The following is a 16294-nucleotide window of genomic DNA, read 5'->3' on the forward strand; positions in this document are numbered from 1 at the left end:
GAATGAGTCGAAGCTCTAAATGATTTCATATCGCAAAGCCCCGATAGAAGAAAAAGAACAGTAGAACACAAATAAGAATACTATTTTATAAACCTGTGCTGGACTAGTTCCTACATTTGCAAATATTGCAACAAATTCTTTGCAAAGAGGTGCAGTCTTCCTGAAAATGAGCAAATTACTTGAAGTCCTTGCTACATGTCTAAGAATTAAAAAGAAATTCCAAGCTCTTCAATTCTAAAAACCTGCTTCAGGCAGTCATTGTTTTCACTGGACATAGTGTTCCTGTATCCATTCAGTCTGAGACAGAAACCCTAATCCTGAACCAGGAGGCCAGAGGGCAATTATGCCATTAAATCAGCCGGCTGCCGGCTTTGTGCCTTGTAAGCAGCCGCAGACCCTGGGAGAGTAACTCTTTTCCTCTAAGCCCCCCCGCTGCTCCCCGCAGAGCCAAAGAAAGTTTGGTTTGAACAGTTCAACACTGTTCTCATTTATTTCATATTTTTTTCCCGTTGTGTAACTGTTCGAGCCTCTTAACCAGCTGAGAACAAGGCTTCGTGGCCCAGGAGCTTGGGGGTGACAGCGGGTGGAGAATGGACTTGGAGAAGGGGTAGTAGGGGGAACAACCCGTTTCTCTCCTGAAGATGTTCCGTGAGGTCAGGGAGGAAGTATATGATTAAATATGACTTCCAGCTTCTCGTGTGTGCCCTTCGTTGAAATACGCAGTTGTGTAACTCATCGTTTTTGCATGCGTTTCTTGAAAATCGCTGGCCTGAATCAGGCATAAAGCTCTTTGAAAGGAGACGAGTCATCTTACTGGCGTTCTAAAGCATCATTCACCCAGGAAAAGTCCAGGATGAGTTATAACTGCTTTTCTTAGGGCCCTTGGGATATGATTCATATTATTTTTATCTTTTTTTTTTAGGGTACAGATGGCCCTATGGGACCCCATGGCCCCGCAGGTCCCAAAGGAGAAAGAGTAAGTTGCTCCTGAGGTTATTGAACGGTGACCTAAAGAAAACCCAGTGTGGCTTTTCTGTGTTAGTTAACCTGAACTGTTCATTTCCCAGAAGAAATAAAGGACTGTCTAAAACATTAAATGAAAATACGCCATCTTAAGTCCTAATCAGAGTTCTCACACTGAGAGAACAACAGGGTATTTAAATAGAATGTGGCTGCCTTACTCAAAAATCATGCATACATCTACATAGCTCAAATAAATAGCTCAGACCATTCCTTCTTAACCCATAAGGAAGGTATTTTCATTTGGCCTTAATCCAGAAAGTTGAAGTCCATGGGGCTAAAATCTCCAGGACTTCATATTTTGTTGATAGTCTTTTATATAAAAGCTACTGTATCCATTCAGAGTAAGCTACAACCTTTTTTTTTTTTGTTAAAGGAAATTACCAAACCTAAGTATTCTTCTCCACAGTTACACGTGCTCCTTTATTTTTTTTTTTTAAGCAAAAGAATAGGCTGCCTTTCTTTAGCCATAAGGAAATCATTTCAGTGCACTATAGAACAAAAACCTTTCACTAACCTCCCTATTGCTAGGCCCTGTTTCCATATCCTTGGGAGAAAAGAAAAGAAAAAAAAACCTTCAGAACGGAAGATGAATACCTACACCAAAAAATACATTGGAGCCTCAGGCGCGGGTCATCTGTCTGGAACTTTTCTCCCCTCCTTCTCTGTTTTTCTCCCACTTTTTCTTTTCTCCACTTTGAGAAACTTGGAAGTTTTTTCCATGTCTGAGCAGAATTGTGTCATCAATTTCCCCACCATCCAGGAGAGTCTGTAAAGAAAGTATCCTAAGAGGAAGGGCTTCGAAATGTTGGGATGATTCATTGTGCAGGCTGCGGTCTTTTAAAACGAGATAGAGTTTCTTCATTTGGGGGCAATTTGCTTAAAAAATAGAGGGCCACAGAGTGATTTCTTTGGCCTCCATCCCAATTCCCTAATTCGGTGTTCTATAAAATGAATTCATTCATTCAGTAAATATTTGTTACATTTTATGATCTAGAAAACACAGTGTACTCCTAGTGTGAAATGGAAGCACTCTCCTCCCATTTGTGTAGTCTGTTTTGCTAATTTGATGCCGTGAGTTGAGTACCACCATTAAAATCGATGTCTCATCCCATAACCTCTTACTAATACACTATATGGATTTACTCAGTACTATAAAGGAAGCCGCTCTTTTCTCCGACCTAGCGGAGTTTACAATCTAAATGCAGCGGGAAGAAAATATCAGCAAGAAATAGGCAGATAACGAGGCCAAAGTGAATCCAATAGTACAGACTGTACCTACAACGATGAGGAAGTCTGGCTTTATCCAAGAATGCTTCTAGAAAGAGGCGAGTCCTCACAGAGTAATCACCGTAATCTGCAATTATCTTATCTCTAAAATCAAACTGACTTATGAAGACCATCTTAATTAAAAATATTTGTAAGCGGAGAGCCTCGTGCTGCTGACGCATTCAAGCATTGTATCAAGAGATCCAGCCCACGTACTAAAAATGGAGCAGCAAATCTCAAGTAGTCTTTTGGCAGGATGCCCTGGGAGCTCAAGAGGGTTTACCGTTTGGTAAATCAGCTGCTACTTCCGATAGCTCCCCGGTGTCACAAGAGTATCAGGTCTCGGCGCTGGGGCAGAATTAACCAGCAGACCAAATGAAATCGCTAAGAATTTTTGAAGACATAGTTCAAGTCAAATGGTGTGCAGTGTAAAGTGTTACAGTTGTATTTACTCAGCACGTTAACTATCTTAACCGGATCATGTGTCAGGACTCTCCAAGTGCTCCTCACCCAAAGTGCTACACGAGTGCAATTCTTGAAGTTAATTGACTGAGGTGCTATCTAGACTCTCCTGGAAAAGTTTGCAGTTTTAAGAGGGAGGAATCAGGAATGAATTCTGGAAGAATTCCTCCGTGCAGACGTGCAAATTAAAGAGCCTGAAAGAAATGAGATGGGCCTACAAGAAACCAGGTCTTCCACAGACAGTGTCATTCAGAAATGTCAAATATGTGAGTGACAGTGTGAGCCCTGTTGGTCTCCCTGCCTTGAGCTGATTTCTTCATCTGGCCTTGTAATGCTTAGGAGCTCTGTGAAGAGTGTTAAATTTGAGAGGTTCAAAGTTTTTAAGAATTATTTAATCCAGGAGAGGAATTGTAAATCCCTATTTCACTTCATATTTCATATTCAAATCAAAAGTTTTCAAGCTAGGACGATTAAGATACAATTGACTCTAAGTGACAGAATTGCATCTCAAAATGGCTTCAGCAAGTAGAGAAATTTGTTGTTTTATATAACAAAATATTGAAAGGAGAGACTCTTGGCTTTGCTTCTGTTCCCTTTCCACAAGCTGCCTTAGTCTTCTGATCATAGGCAAGCTGTCACAGTCCCTACAAACCTTCCCTCCAGTGAGGCATCCGCAGAGAACCAAGAGACATCATCTCCTCCCGTGTCTCTTCCTTAACAGCGAGCAAACCTTCCCCATCGCTTCCCCTCAGACTTCCCCAGCACTTCATTGGCCAGATTCAGAGCATGTGTCCGCTTCTGAAGCATTCATTGGCAAGTGCAATGGAATTGACATTACCTTAAAGCAGTTTTTTGGGTTGAGCATTTCTGTAAGAGGAGATCCAGCAGCCAAATGTTTTACTGAGAGCTTAATTCAAACAAGCCATGATATATGCATTTTAAAAACACAATAAACTGAGAGTACTCAGAGGAAGGAGAAGGGAATAGGTATATCAAAAAAAAATCTGTGGAGATTTTTCCAAGTAGACCTACTCAGGCGATGCGAACTTTCGTTTTAACCCCCAGCCCCTCCATACCACCCACTTGCTTGCACGTGAACACATATACACCATCACCATTTAAAAAATCATAAATAGGGGCATCTGGGTGGCTCAGCAGGATGAGCGTCTGACTCGGTTTCAGCGTTGTGAGATTGAGCCCCACCCTGGGCTCTGCGCTCAGCTTGGAACCTGCTTGAGATTCTTTCCCTCTTCCCTCCCCTCCCTCTGTGCATTCTCTCTCTCTCTTTAAAATAAGTAAACAGGGGCACCTGTGTGGCTCAGTGGGTTAAGCCGCTGCCTTCGGCTCAGGTCATGATCCCAGGGTCCTGGGATCGAGTCCCACATCGGGCTCTCTGCTCAGCAGGGAGCCTGCTTCCCTCTCTCTCTCTCTGCCTGCCTCTCATCTACTTGTGATTTCTGTCAAATGAATAAATAAAATCTTTTAAAAAAAATAAAATAAAATAAGTAAACAAATAAAATCTTTAAAACATCAAAAATCACACTGCCAGATACAACTGAAAGAAATCTAACTTGAATGGGTTGCCAAATCCTTTTCTTTAAAAACAAGACCTGGGACGCCTGGGTGGCTCAGTTGGTTAAGCAGCTGCCTTCGGCTCAGGTCATGATCCCAGGGTCCTGGGATCGAGTCCCACATCGGGCTCCTTGCTCCGCAGGGAGCCTGCTTCTCCCTCTGACTCTGCCTTCCACTCTGTCTGCCTGTGCTTGCTCTCACTCTCTCTCTCTCTTACAAATAAATAAATAAAAAATCTTTAAAAAAAAAAATAAATAAATAAAAATAAAAAAATAAAAACAAGACCTGTAATTGTATATTAATGACAATAGCTACTATTTATGGGACATATTATTTGGTGGCATACCATTTCATATTTTACAATCACATTTAGTCTTCAGAAAGATTCTTGTAGAATATGTATTATTATTCTTATTTAACAGCCAGTGAAACTCAGGCGCAGAAAGGTTAAGAAAGTTACCTAAGACCACAGAGTCAGAAAGTATCAAATTGGAATTCAAATTTAAATCTGTTTCATTTCAAAGCCTGGCCACCTTACTGAATAAGATTGCTGATCTTTCAATATTAAACATAAAGTAATGGTGAGTAGAAGTTCAATAAGCTTTTATCATATTTCTTTTCAGTACTCTCCACACATGATATGTACCTCTAGGTGACAATGCTGATTACTTCCACCAACCCCTAAGTTTAGAAAGAAGAATGTGAATAGTGACTTGAATTTTGCTCACACAGGAATCTCACACAGAGACACACAGCATAATACTTGGATCTCCACACACAGCTACCAGCAGAAGTTCGCATTTTAGCCAGGGAAAAGATTTGCTAACCTTATAAACCTGAAGGGTGTGATAAAAGAAGGTAACGTTTTCTTTTCAGCACTCATATAAATATCTCCATTACTCCTGAAGTTAGCATGCTAAATCCTAACACACTCTTTAATTTGGGAGATGACAGCAGAAGAAAATGCAACTTGAAATGCAGAACATCTCTTTATTATAATTATTTCATATTCCTAGGATGACCTCCAGTCTCATGTTATTCTTTTTTTTTTTTTAAGATTTTTATTTATTTATTTGACAGACAGAGATCAGAAGTAGGCAGAGAGGCAGGCAGAGAGCCCGATGCGGGGCTCGATCCCAGGACCCTGGGATCATGACCTGAGCCGAAGGCAGCGGCTTAACCCATTGAGCCACCCAGGCGCCCCTCATGTTATTCTTTATAAGCCTTCAGGATCATCATTATCACATATATTGTTAGAGCTGGGGCAAGAGTATTTAAATAGGCACGTGGAGAGCAAGGAATGAAAATAATATATACCTACCTTCTCAGGCATTTAGAAGAAAGCATACAAGTTTTTAAACTCTCTTTCAGAAAGGAAACAAAACATGTACCGGACTGTACTTTTTTGACTTGATTAATTCAACAAATATTTCCTGATGCACCGGACACTCGTGTGATCCATATGGATGGGGGAGGGGGCCAAGAGAGGTCCTGGCCCTCAGTGTGCTTCTTCTAGTGAGCTCATTGGAGAATAAAACTCACCTGTGTCTCCTGGTATTGGAGGCTCTAAAGCAAAATACATCTCGGTAAAGGGCCAGGGCAGCCGAGGAAAATATTTGAGAGGAAAAAAAAAAAAAGACATTTTATTCTTCTATTTTAAAAATGTAGTAACTAAAAATAATGAGTGAAAATGTTCCCCACGAATGCCAAAGAAACCCAAGTACAGCACCCTAGAATATGCAAGTCCTTGGTGCAATTTGGCTGCTGCATTCTTACTTGCTGCCCTTTTTTCAGAGCTAATTTGGTAAAATGTGCAAATATGGGTTCCTTTACCACAATGAGGACTGAGACCCCAGAAGAGCCTGCGTAGTCAGAATCTTAATAGACTGGTACCTCACAAGGAGGCTTTTATACACAGGACATTAGCAAAAGTGTGTGAATATAGGCATTTTATATGATTTGAACTTTATGGCTTTTATTTTAGGGTGAAAAAGGAGCTATGGGAGAACCCGGACCCAGAGGACCCTATGGTCTGCCTGTGAGTTCTGTCTCTGGTATCCACCATCTGCATGTGTAGATGACGTGACACCGGCACGGTTAACCCTTCCCCGGTGGGGCAGACTAATCCCGTTAGAGGAGCAAAGACCCATCCACTGACCCTCCACAACATCATGTCCTTCACCGGTCATAGTCACATCTATTTTCACACACACACACACACACACACACACACTTCATGAGCTTGAGAGGATCAGAGATTGTCCACAAGATAAACAGAACTAACCTGAAAGCAAGATTGTCCATAAGATAAACAGAATTAACCTGAAAGCAGGATCCCCACTGCCAGAAAACACCCTCCCTGTGTGGGCATGGAAGTTTTATTCCAGATGACTTTCTTCAGACTTCATCTGTTCTCACAGGTTACTTACTAACACTAATCTTGCTAATAGAAGTGATTTCTCACATTGATGTTTGCAATGACTTTGAGGTTTCTGACTTTTCTAACTTGCTGCAATGACACGACAGCTTTAGAACGTAGAATGTTGGTAGTGGCCTGTCTCCAGAAAGTCTCGGTTATACAGTCTTCAGATTGAGAGTGCAGGCATGCTTCAGAACATTATCTTTGGAGTAATTATAAGTCATTCAATAGGGTAGGGTAAGACTATAATAGAAACATAGTGTATTAAGGTTTTTTAATCCCTATGCACTACCACATGTTTTATACCTGACAGTTTTTGTGAACCAAAGTAATAAACTTAAGCAAGGATTAGTGCTGGCTGAGAGAGGCTGATTTTGAAATAGATTTCAAAATCTGATTGTCAAAATTAAAGCAACTTCCCAGTAACTTTGGATGGACCCCTTGTGTGACATAATAAGACCATGGCCCCAATAATCTGCACCCTGGGGGTGAAATTATCAATCCTTGCACAATAGTCTGACTCCTTTGCGTCTGGGGATCATTTATTGACAAAGCTTACTTCAAAACTGTTTTTGAATTGTGACACACTCTCATGTGCTATGGTGAGTGCTGTGAAGTGTGCAAACCTGGCTATTCACAGACCTGTACCCCTGGGGCTAATAATACATTATATGTTAATTTAAAAAGTTGTGACACACTCTCAATATTTATAGACAAGATACACATCTAGCCAAATTAAACTATATTTAACAAGAGTTTTCAATTTCTTTACTCATTTATGAGCCAAGTATTAATTGATCAAGTTGAAGCAGCATTGATTTGTATATTTTATTAGCGCCTCTATGTTTTTAAAATCAACTAAATGGTATTTATGCTTTCAACTTATTCCTGGATTGTCAGTTGGGTGCCAAGCATTAAACTTCAGCAAAATAGCAGGCTGTGTAAGCTAATCTATAATAAAAAAAAATTTTCATGATCCTTAACTCCAGCATTAACAGTCACTTCACTTGATTTGGTGAAAGAAATTTATATTACTAATCAATAGAGACTCTCTTTCCCATTTCTAAAGTAGTTGTTCTAATACTAGTAGTTGCATGTCCAGGCAGCCTTAAATAAAACAATAACAGTAATCTGTTCATGAAACTTAGGAACACTAATGTAGCTACTATGGTTCTTTGGCAGGGGAAAGATGGAGAGCCTGGTCTTGATGTAAGTAATACATGTACAATGAACATCGTCCTACTACAATAGATATGGATGGTCTCCATCATCAGTAACAGCAAGAATACTTTTTTCTTTCTGGGCACATAGTTAAGCATACAGCGTATATTGCTGTGTGTGTAGATAGCAGTAGAAAATATACCACTAGTGTCTGCATGAGATAAACAGGAAAGCAAAACACATAATCAGTATAAAGTTAATAACCAACAGTTGATAATGGCACTTCAAAGTACTCTCCCCAAATTAGGGACACCTTGAACACCAGCAGTTGAACCACTTATTTAAAAATATGCATAAAATTGAAGTATCTTTTGCATGCCACCCTTCGGGAATGGTATAGTATGTTCATTCTCAAAGCTGCTGTGCAATATTTTTTTCTTTTAGCATGAAGAGTCTATATACTTTATAATAACATAATTCTATAAAAAATAGAGAATGTCAAAAACAAAGGCCTCTTGAAATGATCACTGTATTGTGTGAATATAATGGCAGCCTTATTATGTGACGAATGATAATAGCAAAGTAATAATAGTTAACTTTTTTATTGAGCACCTGTTATGGGCAAGCATAAAATGCTGTGAGGTAAGTGATGTGCCCAAGCCCACATAAGTCAGTGTCCTTGCTTGGCTTCCAAGTAGGATCCCGATACACTTTCCACTACATAAACCGTAGGAGAAAAAGCAAGAAATGTGTTTCATATAGATAACTGAGATGTTACACAACTCTTACTCCTAAATGCTACTTTAACTAAGTTTTGAGAATCTTGGTCGTGCCATTTTTCTTCATATTGCGTTCAGGAGCATGGAATCTTCCGTTTTTCTTTCAATGTGATTTTACCACAGCTACATCAACCGATCTTTTTGGTTTGCTTTTGATCGTCTAGGGCTTCCCTGGTCCACGAGGCGAGAAGGGTGATGTGGGAGAAAAGGGAGAAAAGGTGACCTCTCCATCCTAGCATGTGCCTGTTGGATTTTTCTCATGCTGTGTGCTTTGCTGTTCAACCTATGCGATTCTTGCATGTATCTAATTGTTCTCCATCCTGTGCTCCAAAAACACAGTGACGCCTGTTCGAAAAAAACCAGGTCTTCACAGGTTCCAGTGCTGGAAATAAGGGCATAGAAGAATATTGCCAGGCTTACCTGACACCAATTAGCTGAAAGATGTGATGTCCAGGGATTCTCAAAAGTGAAATAAAAAGGCATTTATTACATTAAAGTAAAATGAAATAGTGCAGATCTGCAAAGGTCTTCTGGCAGAGCTCATCTAACTGTAAAGCCAGCCTCTCATTTTCAGGCACGGCATTCCCAGCAGAGACATAGAAGATGTGTCCTGTATCCCAACTATTTGATCGGAAAACGGAGGGCAAGCAGTGTGACTGATAAACCCCAGTGAGTTTATCAGGGACTAGGACCTGCCACTTTGGATGCTGGAGATATTTTTAAATGAAGATATCCGTGTATTTTATGAGGCTGGTGTTCAGGTTCTGTCTCGGGACCACTGGCCACAGGTATATAGCAGCCAATGCCAGAAAAAAAAAATTTTTTTTTTTTTGTCTGAAAGCAAAATTTGGATTACGAATTTTTAAAATCATTTCTTCCTTTCCTCTCCCCTTCACCTGGGTCCTTGAAGACTCATTGTTTACATGAGACACAGCAAAAGAAGTAAAAGTGGCTGAAATTGGACCTTCCCGCTTCAAATTGACACCAGTTCTGTTTCTCAGGTTCATTTATGCCCTCCTGCTGTACTTAAAACAGTTTTCAAAACCTAAAAATTCCTTTTAACCATGAAGTTAATTGCTGTTGAAAAGCAAGGCCAAATTAGAATTGTCAAAGAAAGAAGGGTATTAACCCTGCTGTGTGTTCCTTAGACTTTAGACATTACCTGGCTTCCCATTGGTAGGAGAGCTTCTGTCACCAGTTATGTAAAAACTGCTATCACTATCAACATCACTATCAACATCATCACGTTTATTGAACACTTACTACATGTTTCCCCAAAAGCTTTACATAAGCTAAGTCTTTTCATCCTCGTAGCCCCTCCCCACCCCCCACCGCCCCGAGATTGGTGCTGTTACTGTCCCCATGTCACAAAGAATGTGAAACATTAAAAAAGCCTTTTTATTCCAAATTATAAATTCTAACTGAAAAATACACGTGTTTTGATTTTAGACAAATTGTACATGTAAGCTTTTAGCCCAAGTTGGGGGTGCTTTAAAGATTATAGACACTTATTTTATATTTTTTTAATGGGTTGTTAGGAGTCTATAATCTTATTCACTCAGAAGTATGTCACCATTATGGAGATGCTCATTTTAATGCTCTTTCAAACAAAGATGAAATTATCAGTATTATAATTGATGGAAAAACAAAGCTAAAAATTTAATCTTCAGAATAATGTTAATCACTCATACAAAAATATCTCCATATTTCAGATTCCATGATTAGAAGTTTTATATTTAGGAAAATTAGATCCAAATGTGAACACTTTATGTATATCATTCTTTGACATGGTAGATAAAAATTAACAAGAGCCCTCATGTGCTCATACGCACTAGGGCAAATGCTTTTGTATTGCATAGGGAACACTGACTGTTAGAAAATGAGGTTGGTTCATAATAACGCTGATTCATTATTCTTCATATAATAGTGTCTGTTTTCCATAAAGCTTGAGGTCTGCTAACATATTACTGAAAAATGATTCCTATAACCTGAGTCAACATTCATATGACAACACTTTTCTGCAGAGTGACTAATTTCAGTTGATTTACCAAATAATGAATTGAATTCTAAATTATCAATACCCAGCACACCTGTCTCACCTATGTGACGAAGAGTCCACTGTCTCCTGGGAGAGAAGAGCTCACCCAAACAAGTTTAAATCAATTTTATGTCGTGACATTGAAGTTATTTGCCGAGAATGTTGACAGATCTTGCATGAGTGAGCAATTTAGTCCCGACCGCCCCTCCTCGCTTACTTCCTGTCACACCTGCTCTCATGTCACCCTGGATTCTCAGGTCTTCGTCTTTGATCATGATTAATAAACCACACAGAATTTCTCTCTTTCCCCAGTATTCAAGAAACCCAAGTGTTTTTGATTCTGAGCCTTCTGATGCAATCTTTTTGGCACACAGGAGATAAATGAGGAGCTTTCACTCACACAGTCAGAATAAATGCGTTAATTTGGGTGCTTATCTCATATATATCTTATGTATATGTCTTTGAATATTCATGTTGTTTCGCTTCTGAAATTATTCACTTTTATTGTAACTGCCTTCCTGAGTGTGGAATGAATACCTAATTTAAATATGTATTGCACAGTATTTCGTATTCTGTACAGCACTAACTTCTTGTTTATAAATATGCAAAGATATTTATGTTAATAAGAAACAGCTGAGGTGCATTCCTTCCTTCTCCTCCTTTTGCCTCCTTTCCTTAATTCCTCCATTCCCATGATCCATGCAGATTTCCACAACCTTTACCTTGATTCCTAAATACTAATTTCCATGGCTACATTCCCACTATGTAATTATCCTGCCTATCTCATTTTTAGTGTTAGCTCAACTGAGTCCAAACTGCTTTTCCTCTCTTGAACAGAACTTTTTTTTTGGCTTTTGTTACATTGTGAGTAACCTGGAAACCCATTTACCATTGTGAACACCTGGCATGAAATCTGTAAGGGTGAATTAAAGAACATCCCTGGATTTATAAATAAGTCTATTTCTCCAACTGGCATTTCTGAGAAGTATTAGCACTTTTAAAATTTCTTTACCTGATTTACTAAAGAAAATATTTGCTTTTAGTTTCCTAAAAAATGTAAAAAAAAAAAAAAACCCACAGAAGCATATTTCAATATACTGAATATTTTTTTAATGAGAGCTACCAAAAATGTTATAAAATTGGATACATTTCCAAAAGATAGAAGCTGTTAATATTCTGTCCTTTTCGTCTGGCTCAGCATAGCTTTCATCTGTTACAGGGTTAGAAAAAAGTAAGCTGACAAAGTATTGAAAACTGGGTAAAGTATTCACTATTCTCTGGATTTGACCGACCACTGGCTGCCTCCCATACAGTTGGTATCCGCGATCCTCACCAGATCTATGGAGGAAACAGCTCATTCGCCGAGACTGGGGCGGCTGGGTCTAAGTCAGCCCTCGATGTGTCGGCCTTTTCAATCTTTTTTTGTCCTGTTGAGCATCTTAAGTAAAATCCCACCTATCACTGTCCAGAAGCCACTGTCACTCTGAAAATCTAAGTTATCTTTTATAATATCATGCCTTACCTAAACCGGAAAACAGTGGTAAATGCCCTTCCAGACATTTATTGGCTAAACCATTTTTTTTTTGAATCGCCATTATTCCCCCCGCCCCAAATAAAACCTGTCTTTTATTGAAACTCTTATGTCCACAGGGGGAAAAGGGAAAGAAAGGCAAAAAGGGGCCTAAAGGGGAGAAAGGAGAACAGGGTGCTCCTGGATTAGATGCACCTTGCCCGTTGGTATGTCTGACTCCTGGAACTGTCTCCAGATAGCGCGTGTGGAGGAATACGCTGGGAGAAGAGCACGCTGAAGGGACCCGTAACAGCAGGGGCTCTGGCTGCGGGCTGTTGCTCTGGGACTCGGAGGGACCACACGCATCCATCCCGGGCTCTCCCGGGATAAACCACGGCCCGTCTCTGGCCGCCAGCTCTGATTGGCTTCTTAACACTGGGATGCTGACCTGCAGCTGCACGGGACTGCAGCGTCTGAAGGGGAGTTGGTGCTCTCCCACACCATGCCAAAGAGAAATCAGTGTCCCGGGGAAGCCCGACCCCTGGGCTAGGTCGGGCTCTTGCTTCAGCCAGCTTCAGCCCATGTTACTTTGTCCTTCAGAGTTGCTCCTCTCCCAGCGGTTTGGTATCGTAGTTCTTTCTTGAGCAGAATTTGTGCCTAAGTGATTTCTTGTGTTAGTAACATTGTGAGTTAATCTTTACAAACAGGGATTCCGTGGCGTTAAGGGGGAAAAAGGGGAGCCAGGCCAGCCTGGCCTGGATGGGCTGGATGCCCCTTGCCAATTGGTACAGTATTTCTCTTTCCTACCTCCCCTGCATGCATTTCCTTTGTTTACTACGTGTTCATCTCTATCAGTGTAAAGTGGTTCTTGCGGAACAAGCTTTACATGATAAACATGCTACCTGCATGTGCATGAACCGCTGGGCATCTCTGCGGAGTGAGGAGAGCAGGCACGCCTCTCCGTCCAGGACTGCCCGTTAACCTGACGTCCTTACAGCTCACCCGGCTGCCATGTCTGCGTTCTGGGGAATATTAACCTGTTGAATAAATACTGACAGAGGACATTCAAATGACATAAAAATCCTCCATGGAGACGGACTGCTAGGCCATAACTTTGGGTTCTATCCCTAAATTTGGCTCTTTTTTTTTTTTTCCTTTTTCTCTGAGAGAAATAAAGGCATTTTGCCTCTTCCGCTGCACTTCTGTCAGGCCGTAAATAAGGCCAGACGGACAGAGTTAAGCTTCTGTGGTCAAGACTTAACCAGTTCTAGGGAATGCTGTTAAGAGACCACAGGGAAGGAAATCAAACTTCTCTGAGCTTCTATAGATGGTGGTAATAGTCTGCAGCCCAACCCTCTTCTTTGTCACATAACCTTTTCAATGTAATGGTCTCTCCTTTTGAAACTCACTTTCCTAAAGTAGACAGAACTCCCTATCCCCATTGGCATGAACTCAAAGTCCTCCTTATACTAAAATCTAAAATTCTACTGGGTGATCCTCTCCTTGTACCAATCTGGCATTACCAAGTTTTTCCCAGATACCTTATAAAGCTATTTCAAAGTGGGTTTTTTTTTTTTTTTCATTTAGAAAGAAAGTATATTCATATTTTCTGAGGTATAAAAGAAAATTTGGGGGGTTTTATATTTATTGATTGTTATACTTGGTCTGCATGTTCTTATATTATTCTTCAGTGTTAAGCATGATTTTTTAAAGATAATGTTATATTTCTTAAGCCTTTTAAGTGAGTATGGTTATAGGAAAAAATGTATTTGGTAAATAATTACAATTTAAAAATCTCCATTTGGGTGCCTAGCCTTTTATTTTATTTGCTTGTTGTTAATAATAAATACCTTACAATCGTTTTGTCAGGGGAAAACACAAGCATGCCTCCATATATCGACTCTTCCTGCCTTCTTTCTATCATTTGTATCTGAAGAGTGCTTGCACTTTAAACAAAAGTAAATGGTGCAACGTTCAGGAATCGCTTGTTGATTCAGAATTGGTTAACCAACTTCTAAAGACTTTTTAATTAAAAAATTGATGAATGCTACAGATAACATCTTACTATAAAGATGTAGATGGGCTGCCTGTCTTTTAATTCAATTAATAGAATGTGTTCTACTATATTGGCTTTTAGTATGGAAAAATAAAAGATAATATAAAATAAAAACTGGCATGTGAAGAGCTACAAACTTCAGATAGAAATGGTTCATCGTGAATTATTTGTCATTATCATGCATTCAGCATAGACCACAGTGACCAGGAAGAGAAGTTGGTTTTGTTTATTTAATCAAGATAATTATTAAATGGGTTTTAGTAAAATTAAGAGGAATAGTCCAGACTGCTTAGCTAAAGGTAGAGCTGAGCAGGCCCCTATGCTTTGTAAATTACTTTTTCAAAATTAGGCATTATTTTCTCTATTCGCATTTTCACTCTAAAAAGCATTTGAATTTTCTTCCTTTTACCTAATGTTGGGTATTCTATAACGAGAAAAAAATGCCTATGGCCACAGGCACCTAGTGGGTAGAAATCCATATTTTAAGCTTCTGAGCATGTGACTTGTGAGGTATGTTCACTTCTGTGGAGTCTGAGGAATTCTTACTGTTCTCTTTAAAACAGGGGCCAGATGGATTACCCATGCCTGGCTGTTGGCAAAAGGTAGGCTTTACAGAATTATTTCTGAAAGAAGCACTCCCCCTATCTCTTCCCCTGGCCTGGTCTTTTCCTTTCACAATAGAACTTTTGGAATTGACATTACTGAATGTTGTTCGGGCATTAGAAAGCAAAAGATTCTGTCTCCAGAATATATTTTGATTAATATATTTACTACTGATTTCCTCCTAAACTGATGAGTGAAAACAGTTCTTAACAAGCACTGTAACTTGGAAACCTTCCCTATCTAATCCTTTCTGTGGAATGGAAAGGGGCAGTGCATCTTGACAATGGTTTGCTTATATAAACTCCTCCTACTATTTAAAACTATTCTTAATTGTGGTTCTTTTTCTATTTCACTCAATTACATAAGCAGACATGCAAACACATGGTAGAACCCTGCCAATCTTAATCACAAGGCTGAGAAAGCAGAAAGTGTAAGCATGATTTTTTTTTTCCCCTTTGGTGATCATTTATTTAGAAGAATCTGTTTATATTTAAGTTGGTGTTTGTATGATATCCATTGATTCTAGCCTCTTCATATGGCTACCCATGGTCACTGTGTACATATTGAGTATGGAAGGGAACTTCATAGCAAGTCTTCTCTGTACAAAGGCTGTATGAGGAGCCCTTTCATACAGGGGATAGCATTTACTTAATGTTTTTATCCTCAATGACACTGATGAAGAAACTGAAGCTCAGAGAGATTAAGTAACTTCCAGGGGCAAGAACCAATACCCAACAAAACCAGAAGCGGGCGGTGGAAAGCAATGGTAGGACTTGAAGCAGGGAAGAGGTCTATTGGCGCCATCCTAGTCCGAGAATACCAACCCTTTATGCAATAATGGTGTGGACTTAATTATATATAAAGAACTGTGCATATATGCTACTAGTGGATAACGGAATTCCACGGATGGAAACATGAGCTACTTTGATCGTTTTGAAGTTTTTTCTCTAACACCTTTTGGCTTATTGAGTAACTTTTGATAGGCATGCCTTATTAGCATGACTACACAGAACTCTAGGATTGCAGAGAGATGAAGGGAAACTTGACTCTGTAGTGTGTCTTATCTCCTCAGCTCCGTTGGTGAGGAGATCCTGTGTGACTCCCTCTCCCACTTAGCTGAGTCCCCCCCACTCAGCAAAGAAACCTTCTCTGTCGGGAGTGTCATTTATTTAGCAGCTCCCCACACTCACTCTCAGCCTGTCAGAGGATTAGCTCAGTCACAGCTGGGGTCAAGGGGTTCTCAAGAAGGTGGGCCTATCATCATATTCTTCTTCACCTGAGGAAAGTATCCTTTCACCCTCAGAACCCCTGTTCTTAGCATCTTGAATACCATCCCGAGCTGGAATTACCATTTACTCTTTAACCGTTGACCTGTAATCTAATACTGTAATGATTTTTTAATACA

At 39.8% G+C, this 16294-nt stretch overlaps 1 protein-coding gene across 14 annotated transcripts in view; it reads left to right on the top strand.

The window, feature by feature from the left end:
- The window catches only part of COL25A1 (collagen type XXV alpha 1 chain), a 460001-nt gene that overhangs the window by 440054 nt on the left and 3653 nt on the right, over positions 1 to 16294 (top strand). For 7 of the 14 annotated variants that reach the window (XM_013054002.2, XM_004748091.3, XM_013054007.2 and 4 more), the window contains 6 exons: positions 923 to 976; positions 6308 to 6361; positions 7925 to 7951; positions 8847 to 8900; positions 12371 to 12457; positions 14850 to 14888. In XM_013054002.2, the coding sequence (XP_012909456.1) occupies positions 923 to 976; positions 6308 to 6361; positions 7925 to 7951; positions 8847 to 8900; positions 12371 to 12457; positions 14850 to 14888 (315 nt within the window). Of the gene's footprint in view, positions 1 to 922; positions 977 to 6307; positions 6362 to 7924; positions 7952 to 8846; positions 8901 to 12370; positions 12458 to 12937; positions 13016 to 14849; positions 14889 to 16294 lie in introns of all 14 variants that reach the window. The other 7 variants (XM_045085556.1, XM_004748093.3, XM_045085557.1 and 4 more) reach the window with 3 other exon arrangements.

This window comes from Mustela putorius, unplaced genomic scaffold, assembly GCF_011764305.1.
Source record: "Mustela putorius furo isolate JIRA1106 unplaced genomic scaffold, ASM1176430v1.1 tig00000868_pilon_pilon_pilon, whole genome shotgun sequence".
Taxonomy (NCBI): domain Eukaryota; kingdom Metazoa; phylum Chordata; class Mammalia; order Carnivora; family Mustelidae; genus Mustela; species Mustela putorius.